Genomic DNA, 21,134 nt, shown 5'->3' with positions numbered 1-21,134 from the left:
AGACATAAGCAAAGTGAGGTCACATCTTAGGAATTCTCTCCTTCCTGTGTGCCTACGGGTCCTGCTCTTAAAACACATGGGCTCGGGATGCCTGGGTGGCTCAGTTGGTTAAGCGTCTGCCTTGGGCTCAGGTTGTGATCACAGGGTCCTGGGATCAAGTCCCACATTGGGCTCCTTGCTCAGTGGGGAACCTGCTTCTCCCTCTGCCTGCTGCCCCCCCTGCCTGTTCTCTCTCTCCCTCTCTCTGACAAATAAATAAATAAAATCTTAAACAAATAAAATACATGTGCCCTCTTTTCATCCCATCTCTAGGATTACTAATGCTGGTCTTGAGAGAGGCTAAGGCAAGATCAAGGACAATGGCAAGTTACCCTGGGCTTTGCATCTAAGTGTCTTCCTTGTTACTGTTAATTCCAAAAAAGGAGTCTATCACTTGTTTCAGTGGAAACTCTAAATCATATTCAGTGCCTTCTCCTCTGCCCGCCCCCTCTCCCCCAGCCCTCAGCTGATACCCTGAACTGTACACTCTCATTCACTTCTTGGGGAACCCCCCTCAAACTTGTGATTCAGTTTCTGAGAGCTGGATGCTATCAGTTGGGAGGGCCAGAAGAAGGAACTGGAAACTGCTGAATCAACCTCTTTCCTGATAGTGGACCTGTAGTTACGGCACCAGCCACATTGCACTGTAATGAATTATTTATGCAATTTTCTCTCCAAAAATTGAAACCATGTCCTGTTCATTTTAAACCAAATTCATATCATGTCTTATTGGTTAATTTAAACCAAAAGCTAGCACACAATTATTATAATATGATGAATTGTCTGAGATCATATCCCTTATATTTTTGTTCTTCTAATAAAGGTGCTTTACTGAATATTCAATTTTATCTTAGTGTTTATATATTTGTAAGTCTTTCCATATTAATCCTCAAATCAGAAAATAGCCCTTTGTCCTATGTGCTTTTCCTGGATCAGAAAATAACATACTTGTATACAGAGTATGTGCTTGGTATGCATATGTTGAATGAAAACTATAAGGGGGTCTTCGGATGATTGAGTTGGTTGAGTAGGTCTTAGAAATTTCCTAGGTGTAAATTGATGTTACCAGGTGAAATGACTTTCCCAGGCTCACACAGATGACTTTGGTCAGTTTAATGTTTCCCTGTCTGTTCTTTGGCAGGTTATCTCCAACGGTGACCACAATGCTTGACACATAGTAGAGCTTAATAAATATTTGGTGAAGGAATGAATAAATCACTGATTTGACCAACAGTGTGTGTTATGCCCAAAGTCCCACTATGGAGCTGACATACTAACAGGAAGGAAAGAATCAGAAGGGTCCTGGTGTCGAGGTCTTGATCTTTGGTGGAGGACCCAAACTCTCTCACGTGGTGGTGACACAAAGTAGCTACAGTAGCATGGTGGACCTTTTGGTTTGGAGGGGCTTCATTTGTGTCCTGGCTTTCTGGCTCATTCCAGCCTCTTTGAGGTCCCATCCCAGTCCAAGAGAGCATCCTAGCCATGAGTGCAGGGAATTTTGGTGGAACAGTTCATGTTCTGCAACGTCACTGCCTTGTTCTGCACAGCTCACCCCTTCACTGCTTCCCATGCCCTGGCCCTGCTAGATGGGTTTCCTTCCCACTTCCGGCTCTGTGGCCCCACTGTCTTGGGCATTGGTCCCAACTCTCTCTCTTCAGCAGCAGGAGCTCCATGGACAGCCTTGCTGATAATGACAACCTGTTTGACCTAGCCCAGGCTCCCATTTTTAAGGTGTGGCCCCACTTTCAGGTAGGCAGAAACTATATCCCAGAGACCTCTTTTTAGCATCCTAGAGAGACAGTTTCTCATTAATGGGGCCCCTTCTTTCTACAGCAAGGCCCTTTGTGATCTTGGATTCTTCTTATCATTCTCCTCTTATCACTCTCCTCTTCTACATATTGCCTATGTAATAGAGCAAGGAATCCCTTTGGTATTGGATTAGATCCATCCCTGCTCCCCCTTCTCTGTTCTCCACTCAGTAAAAGGCATCTCTACCTACAAAGCTTCCAAGCCAGAAATCTGGGACTCACCTTTGACACCTCCCTCCCTCTCATTTGCATCTATTCTGTATTTGAAATGAAGTATGTCTACTTCTCACTGTTCCCACTACCACTGTCTTAGGTCAGGCCCTCATCATTTCTTGCCTCATCATTTCTTACTGCTGTAAGAGTGTCCTTTTAACTGTTTTTCCTTCTAGTTTTGCCTCTCTTCAGTCTGTTACATCGCATGCAATCCAAAGCGATTTTACTAAAACTCAAATCAGTCTCTATCTCTCTCGGTTGAAAATATTTCAAATACCCTGCATGGTTTCCAACATGAAATGGAAGCTTCCCCTCCATGACCTGACCCCCGCCTCCCTCCTTGGTCTGTTTCTTGCCACTTTCAGACTTCCTGGAAACTTAGACTCGGCCCTGTGAAACACATGTAATTCCTTAAAAGTGCAGGCCTCTCCTTTGCTTTCTATGAATGAGGTGTTGGCTCCTCCTTCTGGGAGATCACAGGGTAGAGTGAATTCCTATAAGCATGGGTATATCCCATGATAGCTGCAGAGATGAGTATTTACAACAAATAAGGAAAGCCATGGTATAATAAATTCCCTTAATTTTCTAAGGACAAGGGAAACCCATGGATTCTACTCTTCAAAGACATGCAGAATGCAAAACTGTAAGACATTTTACATCACAATAACAGAACTTTGGTTTTTAAGCTTTTAACATAATTTTAAAAAATTTTATTTATTATTAACATAAATTTATGGTAAGCATTTCCCTTTTCTGATTTACTTGCGCTCTGGAGACAGACCTCCTTTTTTTAAAAAAAGATATTTATTTATTTGACAGAGAGAGCAATCACAAGTAGGCAGAGAGGCAGACAGAGAGAGGAGGAAGCAGGCTCCCTGCTGAGCAGAGAGCCCAATGTGGGGCTCCATCCCAGGGCCCTGAGATCATGACCTGAGGAAAAGGCAGAGGCTTTAACCCACTGAGCCACCAGGTGCCTCAGGAGACAGACTTCCTTGATGTCAGTTTCCAAATCTAACATGTAATAGCTCTGTGTTCTTCTGTAAATTAATTACCTCTCTGTGCTTCAGTTTCCTCATGTGTGAAGGGGGATAATGGTACCTGCCTCAGAGGATCCCCCAGGAGGATAAAATACATTAGCATCTATGAATGTTATGTATAACATAACATATATGTATAACATATAACATAACATATGAATAACAGGCTTTAAATATTACTGGCTCTTGTAAGCCCTGTGTTAGTGTTAGTTACTATCGATATGTTAGTGTTATCTATCATTAGATATTACTGAACTATTCCAGTTAATCTATTTCATGTATTAAAAAAGGCGCAGGTCTCTTGTTTGCCCGACTAACCCCAGCCCTATACTTTTTGCCTGGTTAATCATTCTTCAGATCCCAGCTAAATTTATAATAGATAAATGTTAGCACAACCAGCATGGCCTGACCTAAGTAACAGAATGGTTAATTATAAAATTTTTTTTTAAAGATTTTATTTATTTATTTGACAGAGAGAAATCACAAGTAGGCAGAGAGGCAGGCAGAGAGAGAGGAGGAAGCAGGCTCCCCGCTGAGCAGAAAGCCCGATGTGGGGCCCGAACCCAGGACCTGGGATCATGACCTGAGCCGAAGGCAGCGGCTTAACCCACTGAGCCACCCAGGCGCCCCTAATTATAAAATTTTTAATAAAATTTTGGTATATCCATGCAATGAAATACCATGCATGCCAATTTGGAGTAATTTTTGTGTTTTTTAATGACATGGAAGAATGTAAAGTAACAAAAATAAGATATACAAGTTCAAGAAAGAATAGTAATGGACAATATTAAAATACAAAACCATATACAGAATGCTGGCTCATTTTTATTTTCTTATTATGCTTTCCTATGTTTTCTAATTTTTGTAGAATGGTGATGTATATTTTCTATGAGAAAAAACAAACAAAACTCAGGCGTTCCCTTTCTTGACATTTCACCATCACCTTCCAAATCATGTATCCCCAATGCCTGAAACAGTGCCCAGAATACAGTAGACACTCAGTAAGGTTTTATTGAATTAGATTTCTTCTCTTGTTGGATATTCTCTGTGACCAAACTGGAAAGAGCTTGAAACAGGTATAAAAGTACTGTCAGAAGGAAGAAAGATGCTTCCTAAAGAATACTGAAAGTCTTCCGAACCCTGGTGAGGCTTTAACCTTTTCTCAGGAAATGAACATCCCTAAAGTCACTGACCTCCACCCTTGACTGCAAAGAGCAGGCTGTGGTGGGTGACGAAGACCCATTTCCTCTTTAAGAAGAGTGAGGCTGCTGGCTTGAGGGGTGGAGTGATTGTCTCTGATGAACTGCTTCGATCACCTTCCTGTCTTACAGATTCCATCCTGAGCCCCCACACTTTGGATAATGTACTTGTTTCTTCCTTCTACAATCCAGTTTCTGCTCCCATTTCCCTGAGTGACTTGACTACCACATTGACAAGACCAGAGGATTTACCTATATTGGTTTATTGTCTTGGCAAAGTGACCACACAGTTAGCTCATGTTGGCGGTCCAGTCTCAACATTTGCTCACAAGGACTTCTCTAGTTTTGGGCATTCCACATCCTAGAGGCTAGTGTTCTTGGCCCTGACACCCAATGGTCTCCCCAATCCTCATGCATCTCAGTACTTTTCTTCTAGGTGGGCACAGAATGTTGGGATTGATTGCTTCTGTTTCCTGCTCCTCAACAGCTTTGTAATCTCTTCAGAGGGTCTGGTACCTTCTGGGACTTCCTTTGTGTACAGTCTCAGAGGGTCATACCTGTAAAGGAAGTTCCAACCCAGGAGTTGGAAGACTTTGGTTATTGACACACATCCTGTGTGACCTTGATTAAGACTTTGAACTTCTCTGAGTTTGTATTCCTAATCTGCATAATGGCAAAACAGATTGGGATCAAATAAAACCATGGATGAGGATCTGCCGGGGGAAATCAAAAGTACCGGGACCTCTTCAAGGTCTTGTTACTACTGTGGCTAATGGTCCTGTAGCCCTGGGAAGCTGGGAGGACAAGATGAGAAGACAGATGTGAAAGTGCCCAAAATGGAATTATGAGCACAGTGCTAGCAAGGACATAAAAGGCGAAACCTCTGTGTTACCGCGAGTGAGGGGAAGTGAAAGGTTTCCCTGCTCAGGAGTGAGGAGGTGGACACAGGGATCCATGGGACCAGTTAACTCTTGCTGTCACTCCTACAACCCTAAGCTGGAAAGAGCTGAGTCTACAAAAGTTTCCTTGATGATAAAACTACTGGGTATGTGGGTGGAAGGCAGAAGAAAGAAGAGAATTACCCCATCGAGGTTGGGGAACCACATTTTGGATAGAGTTTTTCAAAATGATCAGTTTATTCGTACTTCATTTAGCTAAATGGAGTTCACATCCTGAGTCCATGTTACATGTCACGTCCCCTCCCATTAAAACTGGTAGTTTGGCTGCCTCTGGACACCTATTAAGCAAATGTCTATTGAATACCTACTGTGTACACAGAGATAAGCATAACATGGTGTCTGCATCAAGGAACTCCCTTTGATGCAGAGAGGGAGACAACCAAATACGTTCTAGTTGATATGAAGGAGGGAGTTCTGGGAGAGCTGTAGGAGCATAGAGGAAGATACAGAATTTAGTTGGAAGAGAGGTGGGGGAAGTTCTCTAAAGAAGATGAGCCCTTTTTTTGTTGTGTATTTGAGAAGGATTTTTTCTCATTCTCTATTGACTATTACTTAGAAATAACCTCCATGCATAAATCTCAGAAGCCATTGATTCAGCTTAACATATTGATACAAGCCTTTGTACTTTTGGTGTGGAATTTCACTGGTGTGAACACAGCATTATTATTGGGACCTTCACAAACAAAAGATTTTATCTCCATGAGCCAAAGGTCAAAGCAAGGCTAGGAAGCCAAAGTCAACAGTCAAATTCATTGTGAGGCTCAATGTAGACTAATTACCCATTCTTACCTATGATCATTGTCCTTTTGTTCCAGAGAAGACACCTTCGTAATCCCTCCACAGCTTGAAGATCAGCACACCCCACTCATTTAGACAGAGGACTCCGTGTCAGACAGAGTACTCCAATGACAAGGTCATTGGTTGAATGTCAAGTGCTCCTTCTTAGTGCATAGTGGGGTTTAGACTTGACTAGAGACCATTCATTGACAGCCAAGGGATGGCCTTCTCTACCCTTTGGGCTCCCTGACATTTTGTTTCTACCTCTGATATGACACTTACCTTATTCCATCTCATGACATCGTTATTTCTGTCACTGTCTACACCATCACTAGACTAAAACCTCTGAGGGCAGATTTGGGGCTTCCTTCAGCAGATGACTACTCAACTGAGTTGAATGGAAATGCCATGAATAACAAAGTCTGTAGATTTGGGGGAACATTAAGACATGTCTTCCTTCCCTTAAGGCAAGGTGCTTGATGCATGAACATGAAATCCCATCAACCAGGAGAGACAAAGTATCACAGAACCTCAGAGCTGGAGATGGAGGACTTGGTAAAGATTGGTACGTTGGAAGCAAGACTTGCACAAAGAAAAGGGTAAGGACAGGATGAAGGAAAGAAGTAGAGTTTGTGAGTGTATAGGTGGTGGTGATTGGGGAGTGATGAAGTAAGATGACATTGAACTTTATTTAGTAGCCCTGAAGTACTCCAAAATTCTACCCTGATCCTTCCTAGCCCACATTTGTACAGCACCCAGGAGGCCTGGCTCTCATCTTTCCCTCTTCATTCTTCCTTCTCAGGGTAGAGGCAGGTAGCCATGTGAGGCGGGGGTGAGCAGATGGGTCAGCAAGGGTGAGACAACAGTGGACAGAGATCTTGATCCAACCACTGAAATTGCACCCACATGTCCCACACCATGAACTACTGTGTTCTTGGTCTTTGTAAACTTCAGGTGGTCAGCAGCAGCTGCCCAACCAGGCATGGGTTTCCATAAATGCAAGGAATTCCCTATGGATGGCTGGGGAACACCCACATGCTTGGATTACACATTTTATCCATAACATGGATAAGCTCATTGCTAGGTATTTCTGATCCCATTTTTACACTAGAGAAGCAGTCTTTATTTGGGTCTTCCAAACTTTATTCTTCCTGAGCTTTTCCCCCTTTTCTATTATCAGTCAACTAAACATACTGAAATCATTATTTCTTTTCTGTTCCCCTCTTGTTCTGGGATGGACTGATCCAAACTCCTTTTTGATTTCAGCCCTAATAAGACATGTCTTTGTGTGTGGCACTGGCCCTAGTGGTCGACATTTTCTCTCTTTGTGGTCACTTTCTGTATTTGTACTGGAAGCAATGGGGTGGAAAGAAAATAGATTTTAGAATCAGATGAATCTCAGTTCAAATTTCAGCACTGCCACTTAACAGCTGTGTGGTCTGGAGTTAGTGAATCTTGCTGGGTGATCCTCCTTGCCCTAGGGGAATAATCACAGTCCTGCTCAGGGGTATGGTGGGGTTAGATGTCATGTGTATGTGGCAGCTTGCCCAGTGCCTGGCCCATCATAAATCTCTAAGTAGAAGTTGTAAATGTTCCTGAGCTGCCCTGCTTTGTCCTGCACAGTCAATGCTTGGACTCTCTCTTTATGCCCAAGGAAAATACAGGGTACAAAGGTCACTCAGCTCAGCAGAAGGAGTTCCAGGAATGGGACATGGAGCCCTGGCCACCCCTTCCTTCTTGAGGCCAGGCTTGAAGCAGCCCTGGAAAAACTGACACGAAGCCTCCAGTTTCTGGAGGTGCCAACCCCCAGGAGCAGCACGGTTCTCATTTGCAAGCCTCTCGGGCAGGTGTGAATGTTTCATCCTTCCTCTTGGGTTTGCAATTCTCTCCACAGCCTTGATGACTGCCTTTGGTGTACCACTTCCCTCTATGGTGCAGCCTGTTTCTTCTCCACTAGCCCCCCTCATAGTGATGACATCGCCCTGGGGGAAGAGAAGCTGTGAAGGGCTGCTCACTGTCAGCTAGCTTCAGTTTCCGTATTGGCACCATGACATCATCTCTACCCTGGAAATTCCATTTGCCCTCCTGGGCCTCCAGCTCTGTCCGAGGCCCCAAAGTTCCTATAAAGAGGGGTTCCCAAATCAGTTTCAGCACAGAACACAGTCAGGTTCTGAAGCTTCTGGACTCGAGAGTCTCAGCTCCAGGAAAACCTCTCCTCTCTCAAGACCATGAAGCTCTGCGTGACCGTCCTTTCTCTCCTTGTGCTCGTGGCTGCCTTCTCCACTCCGGCTCTCTCAGCACCAAGTAGGTCCACTTTTCCAGCCGCTAACTTCTAGAGTCATGGTGGAGGCAGTGCTGACTTTTCTAGCTCAGGCTGATCTAACGGTGGCATCTAGGGATTGGACAAAAGGGAGACGGGAAGATTTCCAAGTAGCCTGCTGTTAAATGTAGAATCTGGTAGACATTAAGTAATAGTCAAGTTTCTGTTTTCTTAAGAAATAGCAACAAGTAGACTCATTTAAGCAAGTTCCTGTTTCCTTCTGTGCCTTGGTCTCCCCATCTGTAAAATGGAGGGAGGTAGACACATGCCCTGAGACTAAGTCCAGCTCTGATCTTCTAGAATTCTTTCATGCCTTTCTTATGTTCTTCTATTCAGAATAATACTCCTACTTAGGGTGAGTGAGATTGGATACAAGGGACCATATTTTGGGATCTGGTTGTCCTACAGAGATGGCCACTGAATATCTATTATTAGAAGCCAGAATTAATGGGTCATTATAGAGCTTCTGTCTCACCCTTGCATTTCTTTTCAGTGGGCTCAGACCCTCCCACCGCCTGCTGCTTCTCTTACACCCTAAGGAAGCTTCCTCGAAACTTTGTGGCCGATTACTTCGAGACCAGCAGCCTCTGCTCCCAGCCAGCTGTGGTGTGAGTATAAAGTATCAAGTTGGTCTAGGAGGCAAGGGTGAGGGTAGGATGAGAAAAGGGGACCTATTTGGGGGAATGTGGAATCAAGCAGTAGGGAGGCTGGTCTCAGGGCTGAAGCCCTCCCAGAAGTCAGAGAGGATCAAGTCATGAAATCACCTGTTGAGTCTGGAGAGGGCTGTGTCGGAGCCAAGGGAGAAGAAAGAGGTTTCTGGGGGAGGAACTTAGCCAGAAGCCAAGAAACCAGGGAAAGTAAAAAAGATGATAGGAGATGTGGGCTGATTTCTTAAACCATACTTAGAAAAACACAGAAAAGTCATTGCTGGGGGCAAGAGAGAATGAGTGGGTTGATGTATCCTTACTGATTGCAAAACTCATTTGTTCCTAATCTGGGCAACCCAGGAGGTGGAACCAAATCTAGAATAGAAGTTAAAAGGAGCCCAGTTCTAGCACCACCCCAGGAAGTGTTTCCCCATCATTAGAGCTGTCCAACATGAACCCTAGTCAAGCGGAGGAAGATACATTCCTACCATAGGCAAGGATCCATGGGGTTCTAATCTGTCCATTCCTTGTCCCACAGATTCCAAACCAAAAGAGGCAGACAAGTGTGTGCTAACCCCAGCGAGGCCTGGGTCCAGGAATACATGGACGATCTGGAACTGAACTGAGCTGCTCCGGGTCTGGGTGCAGGAGGTCTCCAGGGAAGGTCACCTGAGCCCGACTCTTCTCACGAGACACCTTCTCCATACTCGTGACTCTTCTCAATAGCCCATTCCTTCTCTTAATTTAATCTTATTATGGGCTGTGTTTTTGTATTTGAAGTTATTTCTACTATTTGTTTTGCCAAAGGACACTTTATCCCCCATGGGGATGGCCTACCGTCACGATTTCTCTGCTATTGTAGATATGTGGATAATGTAACTGATTCCATGTGTTTTCAAAATAAAACTTCTTAAAAATTACAGACAATTTCTTTGCATTTTAATTTGATTGGGGGTGAAGGGCATTGCCTTGCATTATGACTGGGACCAACTACAGTTTCCAAACACAATAAAAATGAGCAATTACTGAGTGCTTACTATGGGCTAACAGGTCTGAAGACATGACCTCACTTAACACTTTCAATGGGATTTTAACTCCCTTGTAAAGGACTGGTTATCTCCAGTTTCACATATGAGGAAACAGAGGCACAGAGGTGACATGACTTGCTTAGGCTTGTAGGTCTGCTGGGGAGCATCGTGAAAAGATCATCCAGAAGGAGAGCTGTGATGCTAAGGTTTATAGGTTAGTGTTCTGCAGGGACGTTGTAAATAGCAGCAGCACAATGTAGAGGGAGGAAGAAGTAGTTCAGAGTTAGAAAAATGGGTCTGCCTAACTTATTACCCACATACCGTGAGGAAAGTCATCTTGCCTTCCTGGATCTCAATTTTCACACCTGGAAAGTGGGGGCCTCGAAGGGCATTTGTAAGGTGACATGTACGTTACCTATGATGGGGCCTGACACCTGGAAGATTCTTTCCTTCTCTGAGTCTCAGCGTTCTCACTTAAAATGGGCCTCATGTCTGTCCTCCTAGGGTCATCACGAGGATTAGGTTAGTTAGTGATCAGCTCTTGAAAAGCCAAAGCAAATGTGAAGTGTTGTCATGAGGACGGAAGAATGAATGTCAGATTGTCAGATCCGGTTCTGGATGGTTGCAGGAGTAACCTAGAGCCACATCTTATCTCCTTAATTCTTCACTCAGGACTTCCTCTTACAGGGGCACCTTAGTGGCTCAGTCTGTTGGGCATTCAACTCCGGATCTCAGGGTCCTGACCTCAGGTTTGTGAGTTCAGGCCCCATGTTGGGCTCCCTGCTGGATGTGGAAACTTAAAATTCTTTTTTCCTCTTACATGGGTCAGAGAGAATGTGGGCCTGAAATAGAATTATATGTACAATCAAACCTTGTTCCATGGGACATAGAATTTTAGTCTACTAAAATTTCAGGAGCCCTTTCAGATCATCTGATCCAACTCATTTAATGGAAACAGAGCGGGGGACTGAGAAGTGACTTACTCAGTGAGTGTGTGACAGAGTGTGTGACTCTAGCCAATGCCAAATCCCAGGTTAGTCCCTTTTCTGTGCTCCATGTGGCATGACTCTGTGGTCCCTTAAAGGATGACTCATTGTGTGAGGCAGAAGAAGAGGAGCTACCCTGAAAATCATTTGAGTGTTCTTAGTCCAGTGCAAAAGCTGAACGGGGGCCATGTACCTCTCTGGGGCCAACAGCCAATTTTCTTCCTTGCCCTGCATTAGCCACCTTCTTCATCCCAGAGCCTGACTGGGCTTGGCTTTTACCTTTCATCTGCCTACACCTGAGCTGTCCAATATATTTTCACTAGCCACAAGTGGTTATTTAAAATTTTATTAAATTTAATGAAAATTAGAGGCACCTGGGGGGCTCAGTTGATTAGGCAACTGCCTTCAGCTCAGATCATGGTCCCGGAGTTCTGGGATCGAGTCTCACATCAGGTTCCCAGCTCCATAGGGAGTCTGCTTCTCCCTCTGACCTTCTCTGCTTTCATGCTCTCTCTCTCACTCTCTCTCTCAAATGAATAAAATCTTTTAAAGAAAATTAATGAAAATTAAATAGAATCGAGAATTCATTTCCTCAGTTGCACCAGTCACAGTTCAGGTGCTCATTAGCTACATTATTTGTGGCTGCCATGTTGGACAGTACAGATATAAAGCATTTCCATCATTGTGGAAAGTTCCATTGGATGACACTGTCCTAAATGCACAGCCTAAAGTAGCGAAGGGAGGGGGTTGGAAGTAGGCTGGAAGACAGGGTGTGGTCTTTGGTGAAAGATACACATACTCTCTTCTGAGGGAAGGGATTAGGAGAGAAAATGGATATTCCCCTGGCCTGAGACAAGGTATAGATCACCATGGTAGACAGAATGGCCCCCAAGATATCCACATCCTAATCTCCAGAAACTGTGAAGATTGCCTTATACAGCAAAAATGACTTGGCAGATATGATCAAGTAAAAGACATTGAGGTGGAGAGATTTTCCCAGATTATCTGACTGGATCTTAAATGGAGTCATAAGCACCTTTATAAGAGGGGGTAGAGGGAGATTTGACTATGGAGAGAAGAAGTTAATGCGACAACCCATGCTACGCGGCCAGCTTTGAAGATGGAGGAAGAGCCCACAAGTCAAGTGATGCAAGAGTGCGGTTCTAGAAGCTGGAAAAAGCAAGGAAATGGCTTTCCCCTAGAGCCTCTGGGTGGAGTGCAGTCCTTGCTGATTCCCTTGATTTCCACTTAGGGAAACATTTGGATTTCTGAACTCCAGAACTTTAAGAGAATATATGAGCATTGTTTCAGGAAACCAAGTTTGTATTAATTTGTTACAGCAGCAATAGAAAACTGATATAATCCCAACCGACAAGTCCCTCCCTCCTCAGTGCGGAAGGAAATGGAACATTCTAGAAAATGAGACCAACTTCCCTGCAGGAGAAACTCAGGGTGAAGTGGACACATTCCAAGGCAATGTATTATAATGAAGTGAGGTATCTCCAGAGGAGGGTCTGCTGTAGCAGCTAAACGAGAAGGCTGAAACTTCACCAAGGGTACAAACCTGCCAGCTAGGTTAAGAGGAAGCCTGCCTCTTCTTGAGACACCGTGGCCTTCTGGGGGTATCGGTGGGGGGAGAGGGGTTTTGGATTCCTATCTGGAGGAGTCCATCCTCTTATTTGTCAAATGAAGCCCAGAGCGGAGCCCCAATTCGTCTCTTTTTTCAACATTAGAGAGGGCAGAGTTCGGGCCAGAATCTGGGTCTCCTCTTTCACATAGAGCCCTTTTCCCCACACTTCCCTGCCCCTGCGCAAACTGGAAGGGAGGAATTCAGCTCGTCGGAGGCCAGAGCTCCAGGGAGGGTGGAAGGAGACCCGAAAACCCTGGTGAAGAAGTGCTTCAGCCTGGAATTACCGACGACAGGGTGGGATCCTCTCCATGGGGCAATGTGGGTCTTCACTTGTTGCACAATAAGGGACTGGTTCTTCCGTTCTCCTTTCTTCATGAAACTTCCTTTCTTAGCCTGAGGTCAGGGAGTTGGTATCTGACTTTCCACTTATTTTACCAGGTTTCTGGGTACAGACCAGAAACCTACTCTTTTGCAATGTCTGTGTCCCCCATTTCTCTCTCCAGTTTGGGGGGGGGGGCTCTGTTTCTTCATGTTCCAGTTCATGCAAGTTCTGTGTTCTCTCCCCATCCCACTCCATCCCAGACTCTTCTGTTATGTTCCCATGACATACACATTTTCCTCCTAGGTGGCCAGGAGCTGACCCAGCAGAAACAGTGACCGAGGATATAAACTGAGCCACAGATGGTAGGAAGAAACCACAGTTCTTCCTGCTGGCTGAGCCCGGCGGCTACATGGTGGTTCTGAGTGGCTTTCCATACACACCTTGCACAGACCTGAGGACTTCGTCCTCTCTCTCTTTTCCAGGTGTCTCCCCCTGTCCTCCCTTCTAAATGCCTCTCCTCTTGGGTTCCCATAGAGTCCATGCAGACAGGAAAATGGAAAAAGATGTAGGAATTGAGAGACAAATTGATGAATGCATTTTTCTATATTTTAAATAGTTTCAGGGGCGCCTGGGTGGCTCAGTAGGTTAAGCCTCTGCCTTCGGCTCAGGTCATGATCTCAGGGTCCTGGGATCAAGCCCCACATTGGGCTCTCTGCTCAGCAGGGAGCCTGCTCCCCCACCGCCCGCCTGCCTCTCTGCCTACTTGTGATCTCTGTCTGTCAAATGAATGAATAAAATAAAAAAAATAGTTTCATTTTTAGATATATGAAAATTGTGTGAACTATATATATTCAGAAGAAAAGAGTACATCTTTTTTTTTTTTTTTTTTTTTTTAAGGAGAAGACAGGCTTGATCCTAACAGAATGGCTTGGGGACTCCCCTCGTCTTCTTCTTCTCCCCCTCCCCCCTTTTTTTTTTTTAAGATTTTATTTATTTATTTTAGAGAGAAAAAGAGTGAGGGGCAGGGCAGAGGGAAAGGGAAAGAGAGAATCCCAAGCAGACTCCACATTGAGTGGAGATCTGACCCCGAGATCATGACCTGAGCTGAAATAAGAAATCAGACACTTAACCAACTGAGCCATCCAGGCACACCTACACTTCTGGATTTACAAAGTTCTTGCCAGCTGGACAACTTCAGTTCTGACACAAAACACTTCCTTGAGCTTTTTTTTTTTTTTAAAGATTTTATTTATTTATTTGACAGACAGAGATCACATGTAGGCAGAGGCCGGCAGAGAGAGAGAGAGAGAGGAGGAAGCAGGCTCTCCACTGAGCAGAGAGCCCAATGCGGGGCTCGATCCCAGGACCTTGAGATCATGACCTGAGCCGAAGGCAGAGGCTTTAACCCACTGAGCCACCCAGGTGCCCCTTCCTTGAGCTTTTGAAAAGAGACTTCCTTGGCTGGTTCTGTGCCATTGGACTTAAAATGTCCTCATCTCTGTCCTAGCCAAGTCTTATGCTCTATAACAAAATGTGTTGTTGTTCACCCTCGGCTTGTCATGCCATAGGACAAAGCTGCACCGTGAGCAAGGTCTGGGGCTGGTGGGCTGAGCATGCAGTTAGGTGTTTGAAGGATTTGGCAGGGATGAGAAATGACTCTTTGGGATATGGAATTCTAGGAAAAATGGAATTCTAGTCAATTTAGGAGTCTAGACATGGAAGTGCCTATACTTCAAGGTCTTACTTGCCACCCTGAAACACAGGCACACACACACACACACACACACACACACACACACCCCAAGGAATAAAACTCTGATGGCTACAGGTAAAAGGCTGGGTTTTGCAGACTGAGGACTTCTGAGTAATTCCCAATGTCTATACTTAGTCTTTTCCCTTAATTTTTTATGTATGTCTGACAGCTGCTGCAGGCACCTGGCCCTTTCAAGTGATAGTGTGTCATAAGGACTTGCTAAATCCCCAGATTCGTGATCATCCCTGGAGCAGTAGGGACATTGTTTTGTTTGTCGCAAAGAAATCAGGTTTTATCAGGTGGGTGATGTGTTCCTCCCATCGATGTACATGACAGGCATCTGGAGAGCTTTTTTGGACCCCACCATTGGAGATTCCGCGGTGGGCTTGGAGTGTTTGCAATGCAGGGACTTTCTGCGAGTCTCAGACTCTTCATTTGTGACATAGGGATGCCAACGGAGGTAACCCCACAGGTTTGTGAGGCTTTGGTGAGATGGGTGAGAAGACGGATGGGGAGCAAGCACAGGGCCTGAGAAACAGTCCTGCTTAAGGAAGGTCAAGTCCTCCCATCATTATGGAAGAGGCCCTTCTTAGCAACCTCACAACTGCCAATATTGATGTGCATGCTATTGCAGAACTGTCTCAGGCCATCATTACCCTTTGCTTCTTACTAGAAACTCGGAGTGGTCAACACCAGATTATATTGTTTTATGTAATTTCCATTAATTAAATGTTTCTTCATGACTGTGGTGAGACTTCCCTGCTCCACATTCCCAAATGGGACATATGCAATGGGGGGTATAGGAACGCACAGCTTGAAACAGTCCATTAAATATTTAACTTGAAGGGGCACATCGGTGGCCCTGTCACTTAAGCTTCCAGCTCTTGATTTTGGCTCAGGCCATGGTCTCAGGGTCGTGAGATTGAGTCCTACATTGGGCTCTGTGCTCAGTGTGGAGTCTGCTTTAGATTCTCTCTCTCCCTCCTTGCTCATGCTCTCTCAAATAAATAAATAAATAAATAAATACATAAATAAATTCTTTAAAAAATTTAACTCAAGGAAGCAAGATTACAAATGTATTGGGTTAGTTTGGGAGGAATCGATGTCTCTTCCATTATGGGAGGAAGTGTAAGTTGTGTGGTCTTTTAGGAGGACAATCTGGCAATATCTTCCAAACCTACAGGAAATGAAGTTTTTGTATTTCCATGCTTAGGCATCTAATCTGAGGGAAATACTGACATATATAAACAAAGAAGTACATATAAAGTGTATGATGTATATAAGTAGCACATTGTTTATAATAACCAGAAAAAAAGCCCAACTCCACCAAAAACCATTTAAATGTTCAACAATTGAATCTTGGCTAAATAAATTATGAACCATTCATTAATGGAATTTTAGATAGTAGTTATTTTACAAAAAGAAAAAAAGATACCCAGAAAGCTCTCTAAGACATCGAGGCAAAGCAAAATAATATGTATAACTTTATTTCTGCCAAAAAATGATGTATTTGTTTATACACATATGTGTGTTTATAAAAGCATAGATGAAGACCTCAGAAAAATACACAACAAACCACTAACATTTAAGTATATATATCTGATTGTCTGAATCATTGATCACAAGCACTAATGCATGTGTTTGTTCCGTAAAAATGAACTTTCGAAGATTATGTTGGTAGATGATTAGGGTCATGTTCAGGTCCCTTTTAGAGGAGAAAAGAGAGTCCTCCCCTTGCCACCAGCATACTGGAGGCTTCTGCTGCAAGTTCTTTGGGGCTGTCTGGCCGGGCTCCAGACACTCACCCAGGCCACGCTACCAGCAGCCTGGGATCTGGCCAGCCCCTTAGGGACTGGATCTGGGCTTGCTCTTTCTGTGCTCTGTGCTGCCCGGGTTCATTGATCTCTGCCCTGTAATGAGCTTCCCTGTCCTCTCCAGGTTCCCTGTCCCTCCTCCAGACTGAAGAGTCATTCCTGATGTTTGCGCCCATTGGGCATCCAAAGATTATGAGATGCTGGGTGTGAGCTGGGTGTGAGAGCCCTCCTCTGACTCTGGGCTGGCTTAGTATTTCTCTGATCATAGGGTTCCTCATCCAGGCCTCCCCAGAGGCGGCCAGGAGGTGCTGGTCCCACCCTGACCACCAAGGACAAAGCAGACTTTGTCTTCGTTCCCCCAGTCATTGGGGTTTTAACCCTATGCCCCTTTCTTTGAGATCCTGTAACTGGTGTAGGAAAGAGGGAGGATCTCTTACTCCGACCCCTTTGAACACTTAGTACTGTCCTGTGTTCAGCTCACCCTGCTCACCCACACAGCCCTCTCTCAAGGAACCTCTGCTTCCAGACCAGAAGATGTCAGAGGCCACCGACACTCAAGATGGATCCTGTCTCTCAACCCCCAAAGGCCTGGCCAGCTGGGATCTTTGAACATTGATTACCTTGGAAGAGTGACTTCACAGCCACCTGTTACTACCTTCTGGTGAAGAGGTGCCTCACCTTTCATACCTGTTCAGGGATCTCAGTCCTAGATGTAGCTCCAAAGCACACATTCAACCATCTGTTGGAAGAAACATTTAGCCATATCTGGAAGCATTTAGCCATATCTGGATTCCCAGGGGCCCCAGATGGGCCCAGGCATATAATTCCTCATGCCCTCATAGTTCAAGGTCTCACTCTGAAGTTCTGAATTTCACAATTGTTTTCTTTGGCCCCAGTTCCTAAGGGCACCAGGTAAACCAGTGCCAAGTTGTAACAGAACAATGAACAGAGGCCTAAAAGGTGTGTTAAGCTTTCCTTTTGCATTTGCATCTTTAAGAAACCACCCCCTAACCAGGAGGGAAACCGGTTGTGAAACAGAATGAAGGAACTAGAGCAGCAGGGGACAGTCCCTAGACAGCTTACCTTTCCACAGACTTGTCTTGTTCTACTGCTTCTGGCCCCGCCCTCCCTTCTGCTGACCCTGACCGTAGAAATTGGAGCTGGATTCCTTGAGTGCATCACATCAAAGGCAGCATGAAGACAGGTGCAGTCCTTGTTCTGATGGCTTTCGTCTCCGTGGGAGTGGAGCTGGCCTGCGCTTGGAGACCTCCTTTCAGAGGTGAGGATGCTGAGGGGATTCTACCCAAGAGCAGAGAAGACCCAGAGCCCAGCTTCCGACCCAGGAATGGTTTGGCACAGAAGCAGGCAGTGCGTCCGCTATAGAATGGAGATTGGGCATTCAGCAGACCTGTTTTCTTTGACTTACAGGAACAGTCATCCTGAATTTCTCATTCTTCTTATCATATTGGGTTGGGTCTGATTAGAAGGGGCTTCTCTCTAGCTGGGAGACGTGCCCTGGATGGGGATGCCACAAAGGAGTAGTTCGGGGATGAACACGACATAGGTGAGAGGTAGGGAGGTGGCTATCTGTGATCAGAGATTTTCTAATGAAGTGGAATAAAGAGGGTTATGACAGTGCCAGTTTCTTGCCCACTGGGACTGTGCAGCCTTTGGAGCAGGGAGAACATTCTCCCTAGGGCCAAGCTGTAAAATAGGGGCCTAAAAGTGAGCATGTAGCCACCGAGGTTGAAGGGGGCATCAAGAACATGAAGGAAGAACTGGCCATGAGAGCTTCGTTCTTAGTAACCTCTCCAGACCCCACAGAAGCCATTGTATGTTGCAGGGCAAGAAAGAGCCAGTGTCTGCCCAGAGGTGCCTGAAGGAGTCCTTGGGATTTGCGCTGAAATGTGCTCGGGAGATCAGTCGTGTCCCAGGGGGATGAAATGCTGCAGCAATGGATGTGGTCACGTCTGCAAGTATCCTGTCCCTTAACATTCGTTAAGCATGCCTGGATCCCAGCGCCAGGAGATTTCTCGTGAATCCACGAATCTGATGCTTGGCACTAAGAAGACTCTCCCACAGTCCATTCCTGGCTAACACCCATCCCTGGGATTTTAGCCCTGGAAGTAGAATATCTAAAGTGGTGGAGGGACTGCTTTCTAAAGAGCTTGTGTCCAAAATAAACTGTACCTGTGGCATTATCCTGGCTGCATTATTCTTCCTTTCTGGGCATCGTGGTGGACGCCCGGTGGGTTAGCAGGACTCTAAGTGTGCACAGGCAGGGAGTCCATGAATACAAGGCCTTCAGAATACCAACAGGTCAGGGGAAGGCTGTCCCAGCTAGTTCCTTTCCTCCTTCCACATCTGTGACTTCAGGCAGAGCAAGTGGCACAATAATATTTTCTGCAGCATCTTGGGAATATGAATTTGGTCAAGCATAAAAATTAATGACCAGGTAGCACACAGCAGGCCTATTGGAGCAGCCTTTATTAGGGCAAGACTCAGAAGGAGCCGGGGAAGGAGCAAGTGTGGAAATATTCCATTCTAAGGGAAAGCACTGGTATCTAGCAGGACTGGATGCCTGAATCCAGGAAAGTGACCCTGACCCTTGAGGCATGGGACTTTAAGTGGCTTTGAGTTGGGAAGTGCCAGCTCCTGCCTGGAGTGATGAAGAGTAATGATACAGTTAGGAGGTAGGCTCTGGGGGTACAACCTTTGTTTCCGATGTTATCTAAGTAGAGGATAAACCTAGGTCTCCCAGAGAAGTCCAGACAAAAGGAAGATGTTTTGAGCTGACTGTTCCATCCCCCAGAGTTTACCTCCTTCTGTCTAGATTCTACAACTTAGCCTGCTGAGTTACGTCTCCCATATCTGCTTGTCTTGGTCTTCCCTGCTCTTGCTTCCCATATAGTACATCTTATGACCCCGGTGTCTAATGGCCTCATCAGCCTGTGCATCGCAATGAGGGTGTATTAGCACTGGTGTCTTCTTTTACTGCTTAGTCATCCCTGTCCCAAACGTCTCCATGCTCCAGTCTCATTTGGTCATTTATGGGGGTTCATGAGTATACCCTTAAAATATTCTCAACAATCTCACCTCTTATCTGTCATTCTGAATGCCAAGGTATGACCCTCCCGTGCTAAGATACTTGAGAATAGCATCCTCCAATTTCCATGTACATATCCAGTTGGTTCTGAAGACCCTAGAAAGCTATTTGTGTTCTTTTGGGAACTTCTCATTTTTCTCTTCTGCATCAACCCCCTCTTTTATTTTGGGGGGGAAATCTCCATGGAAATTGATATGAGCTAGACACATTCTCTCTCTACTTCTGGAAGTAGGGCTTGGAATTAGGATGCTTCTTTCTGACCATGTAGATTTATAGGGAGTGGCACTAAGACTTAGGGGTCGTTGGGAACAATTCACAACAGCAGAGGTGCCAGTGATAACATCCTAACCACACTGTTGCTGTGACCCGTGCATGGTTGTGTTGTTGTTACTTGCCTTATTTTAGCTCCTGATACTTTCCTGAGCCTGCTTCCCCAGTCTTTCCTGCTGTTTCTGTGAGCTGCCTAATAATATCTTTCCAAAATTCCTGCTCTCTCAGGTTGGTCAGAATTGGTTCTTTGGCTTGCATTCGCAAGCATTAATTTGTGTGAACACTGGTGTCAGGCGTGAACCCAGGCCAGGTATGCTCAGGGAAATGACAACAGTCTGGGTCTCATAAACAGGTCTAGTTGGAAGCTGAAGGCAACTGAAATCATCAGTATCCTAGCATGGAAACTGGCATGCAGTGTCTTCAGAAAGGTGGTAATAGTCTGAGCTAGATTTTGACAGAGAGCAGGATTTAACAGAGAGTAAAGAAGAGCAAGCCGCACAGAAGGAGCAGCAGGACGTGGCCCCAGATGTCTCAAAGCGATGGGGGTTTAGAGCACATGAGGCAGCGGAGACTTGCTGGGGGTAGTGGCAGAGAGAAATCTACAAAAGGAGGATCAAGACAGATTCTGGAACATCTTAAACAGACCACTCAGAGTGTGAGCGGGGCTCTGTGATAGGCGTTTAAACGGGGCAAGAGTCGTGGTAAATCTGTGTTTTATGTCAGCAGCAATGATGGTCATGTAGATGGAAAGGTATCTGGCTATCCACCCCCCCACCCCCTCCCGCCAACGAAGGTACATCGCACACCCTCCAGGTCACAAAAGTGCAGGCTCTTCCACAAGTTTTCCTCGTTGTTCTTTATCTTTGGAACTACCACCCTGGGAGAAATGCTCTATTTCAATTACTCAAGTGCTAAAGTTTCCAAGGGGTAAAGCTTTATACAGAAAATCTTTATCTTAAAATCCCTAATCCAGAATAGTACTGTGCTGGCATCATCTAATTGGAAGTTTTCACTATTTAAAGTTTCCAAGGGGCTCTCTCTGGACTAGTGGTATCATAAGTAGCATAAAATATTAAGATGCATGCCTGTGGAGCCCTGAAAATAATTCTGATGACTCTGAGAGGACAAAGTGAGGCGTCTCTCTCGAGTTCCTTCCTCTGTCCTTACTGGCATCTGGGTATTACTCTGAGTCTCTAAGTGTAAGCGGGTCCACAGTGTTTGTTCTG

At 45.2% G+C, this 21,134-nt stretch overlaps 1 protein-coding gene and 1 long non-coding RNA gene across 2 annotated transcripts; both read left to right on the top strand.

Moving 5' to 3' along the window:
- The first annotated feature begins 8,073 nt into the window (after window positions 1–8,073).
- Window positions 8,074–9,919, top strand: LOC125087957 (C-C motif chemokine 4). The gene is made up of 3 exons (XM_047708809.1): window positions 8,074–8,336; window positions 8,846–8,960; window positions 9,538–9,919. The coding sequence occupies exons 1-3, from the start codon at window positions 8,261–8,263 to the stop codon at window positions 9,623–9,625; spliced, it is 279 nt and encodes a 92-aa protein (XP_047564765.1). The 5' UTR covers window positions 8,074–8,260; the 3' UTR covers window positions 9,626–9,919.
- A 7,634-nt stretch (window positions 9,920–17,553) lies between these two features.
- Window positions 17,554–18,733, top strand: LOC125087883 (uncharacterized). Its single transcript, XR_007123534.1, has 2 exons — window positions 17,554–17,811; window positions 18,376–18,733. It is a non-coding gene; the product is annotated as an uncharacterized LOC125087883 (long non-coding RNA).
- The last annotated feature ends 2,401 nt before the right edge of the window (window positions 18,734–21,134 follow it).

This window comes from Lutra lutra, chromosome 16, assembly GCF_902655055.1.
Source record: "Lutra lutra chromosome 16, mLutLut1.2, whole genome shotgun sequence".
Taxonomy (NCBI): Eukaryota; Metazoa; Chordata; class Mammalia; order Carnivora; family Mustelidae; genus Lutra; species Lutra lutra.
This window is presented reverse-complemented; position numbering and strand designations above follow the sequence as displayed.

Excerpts from the sequence above, each read along its gene's own strand:
- LOC125087957 (XM_047708809.1), top strand. The coding sequence starts at position 8,261 with ATGAAGCTCTGCGTGACCGTCCTTTCTCTCCTTGTGCTCGTGGCTGCC. Across the intron at positions 8,337-8,845 it reads TCCGGCTCTCTCAGCACCAA|TGGGCTCAGACCCTCCCACC; the intron begins GTAGGTCCACTT and ends ATTTCTTTTCAG. Across the intron at positions 8,961-9,537 it reads TGCTCCCAGCCAGCTGTGGT|ATTCCAAACCAAAAGAGGCA; the intron begins GTGAGTATAAAG and ends CTTGTCCCACAG.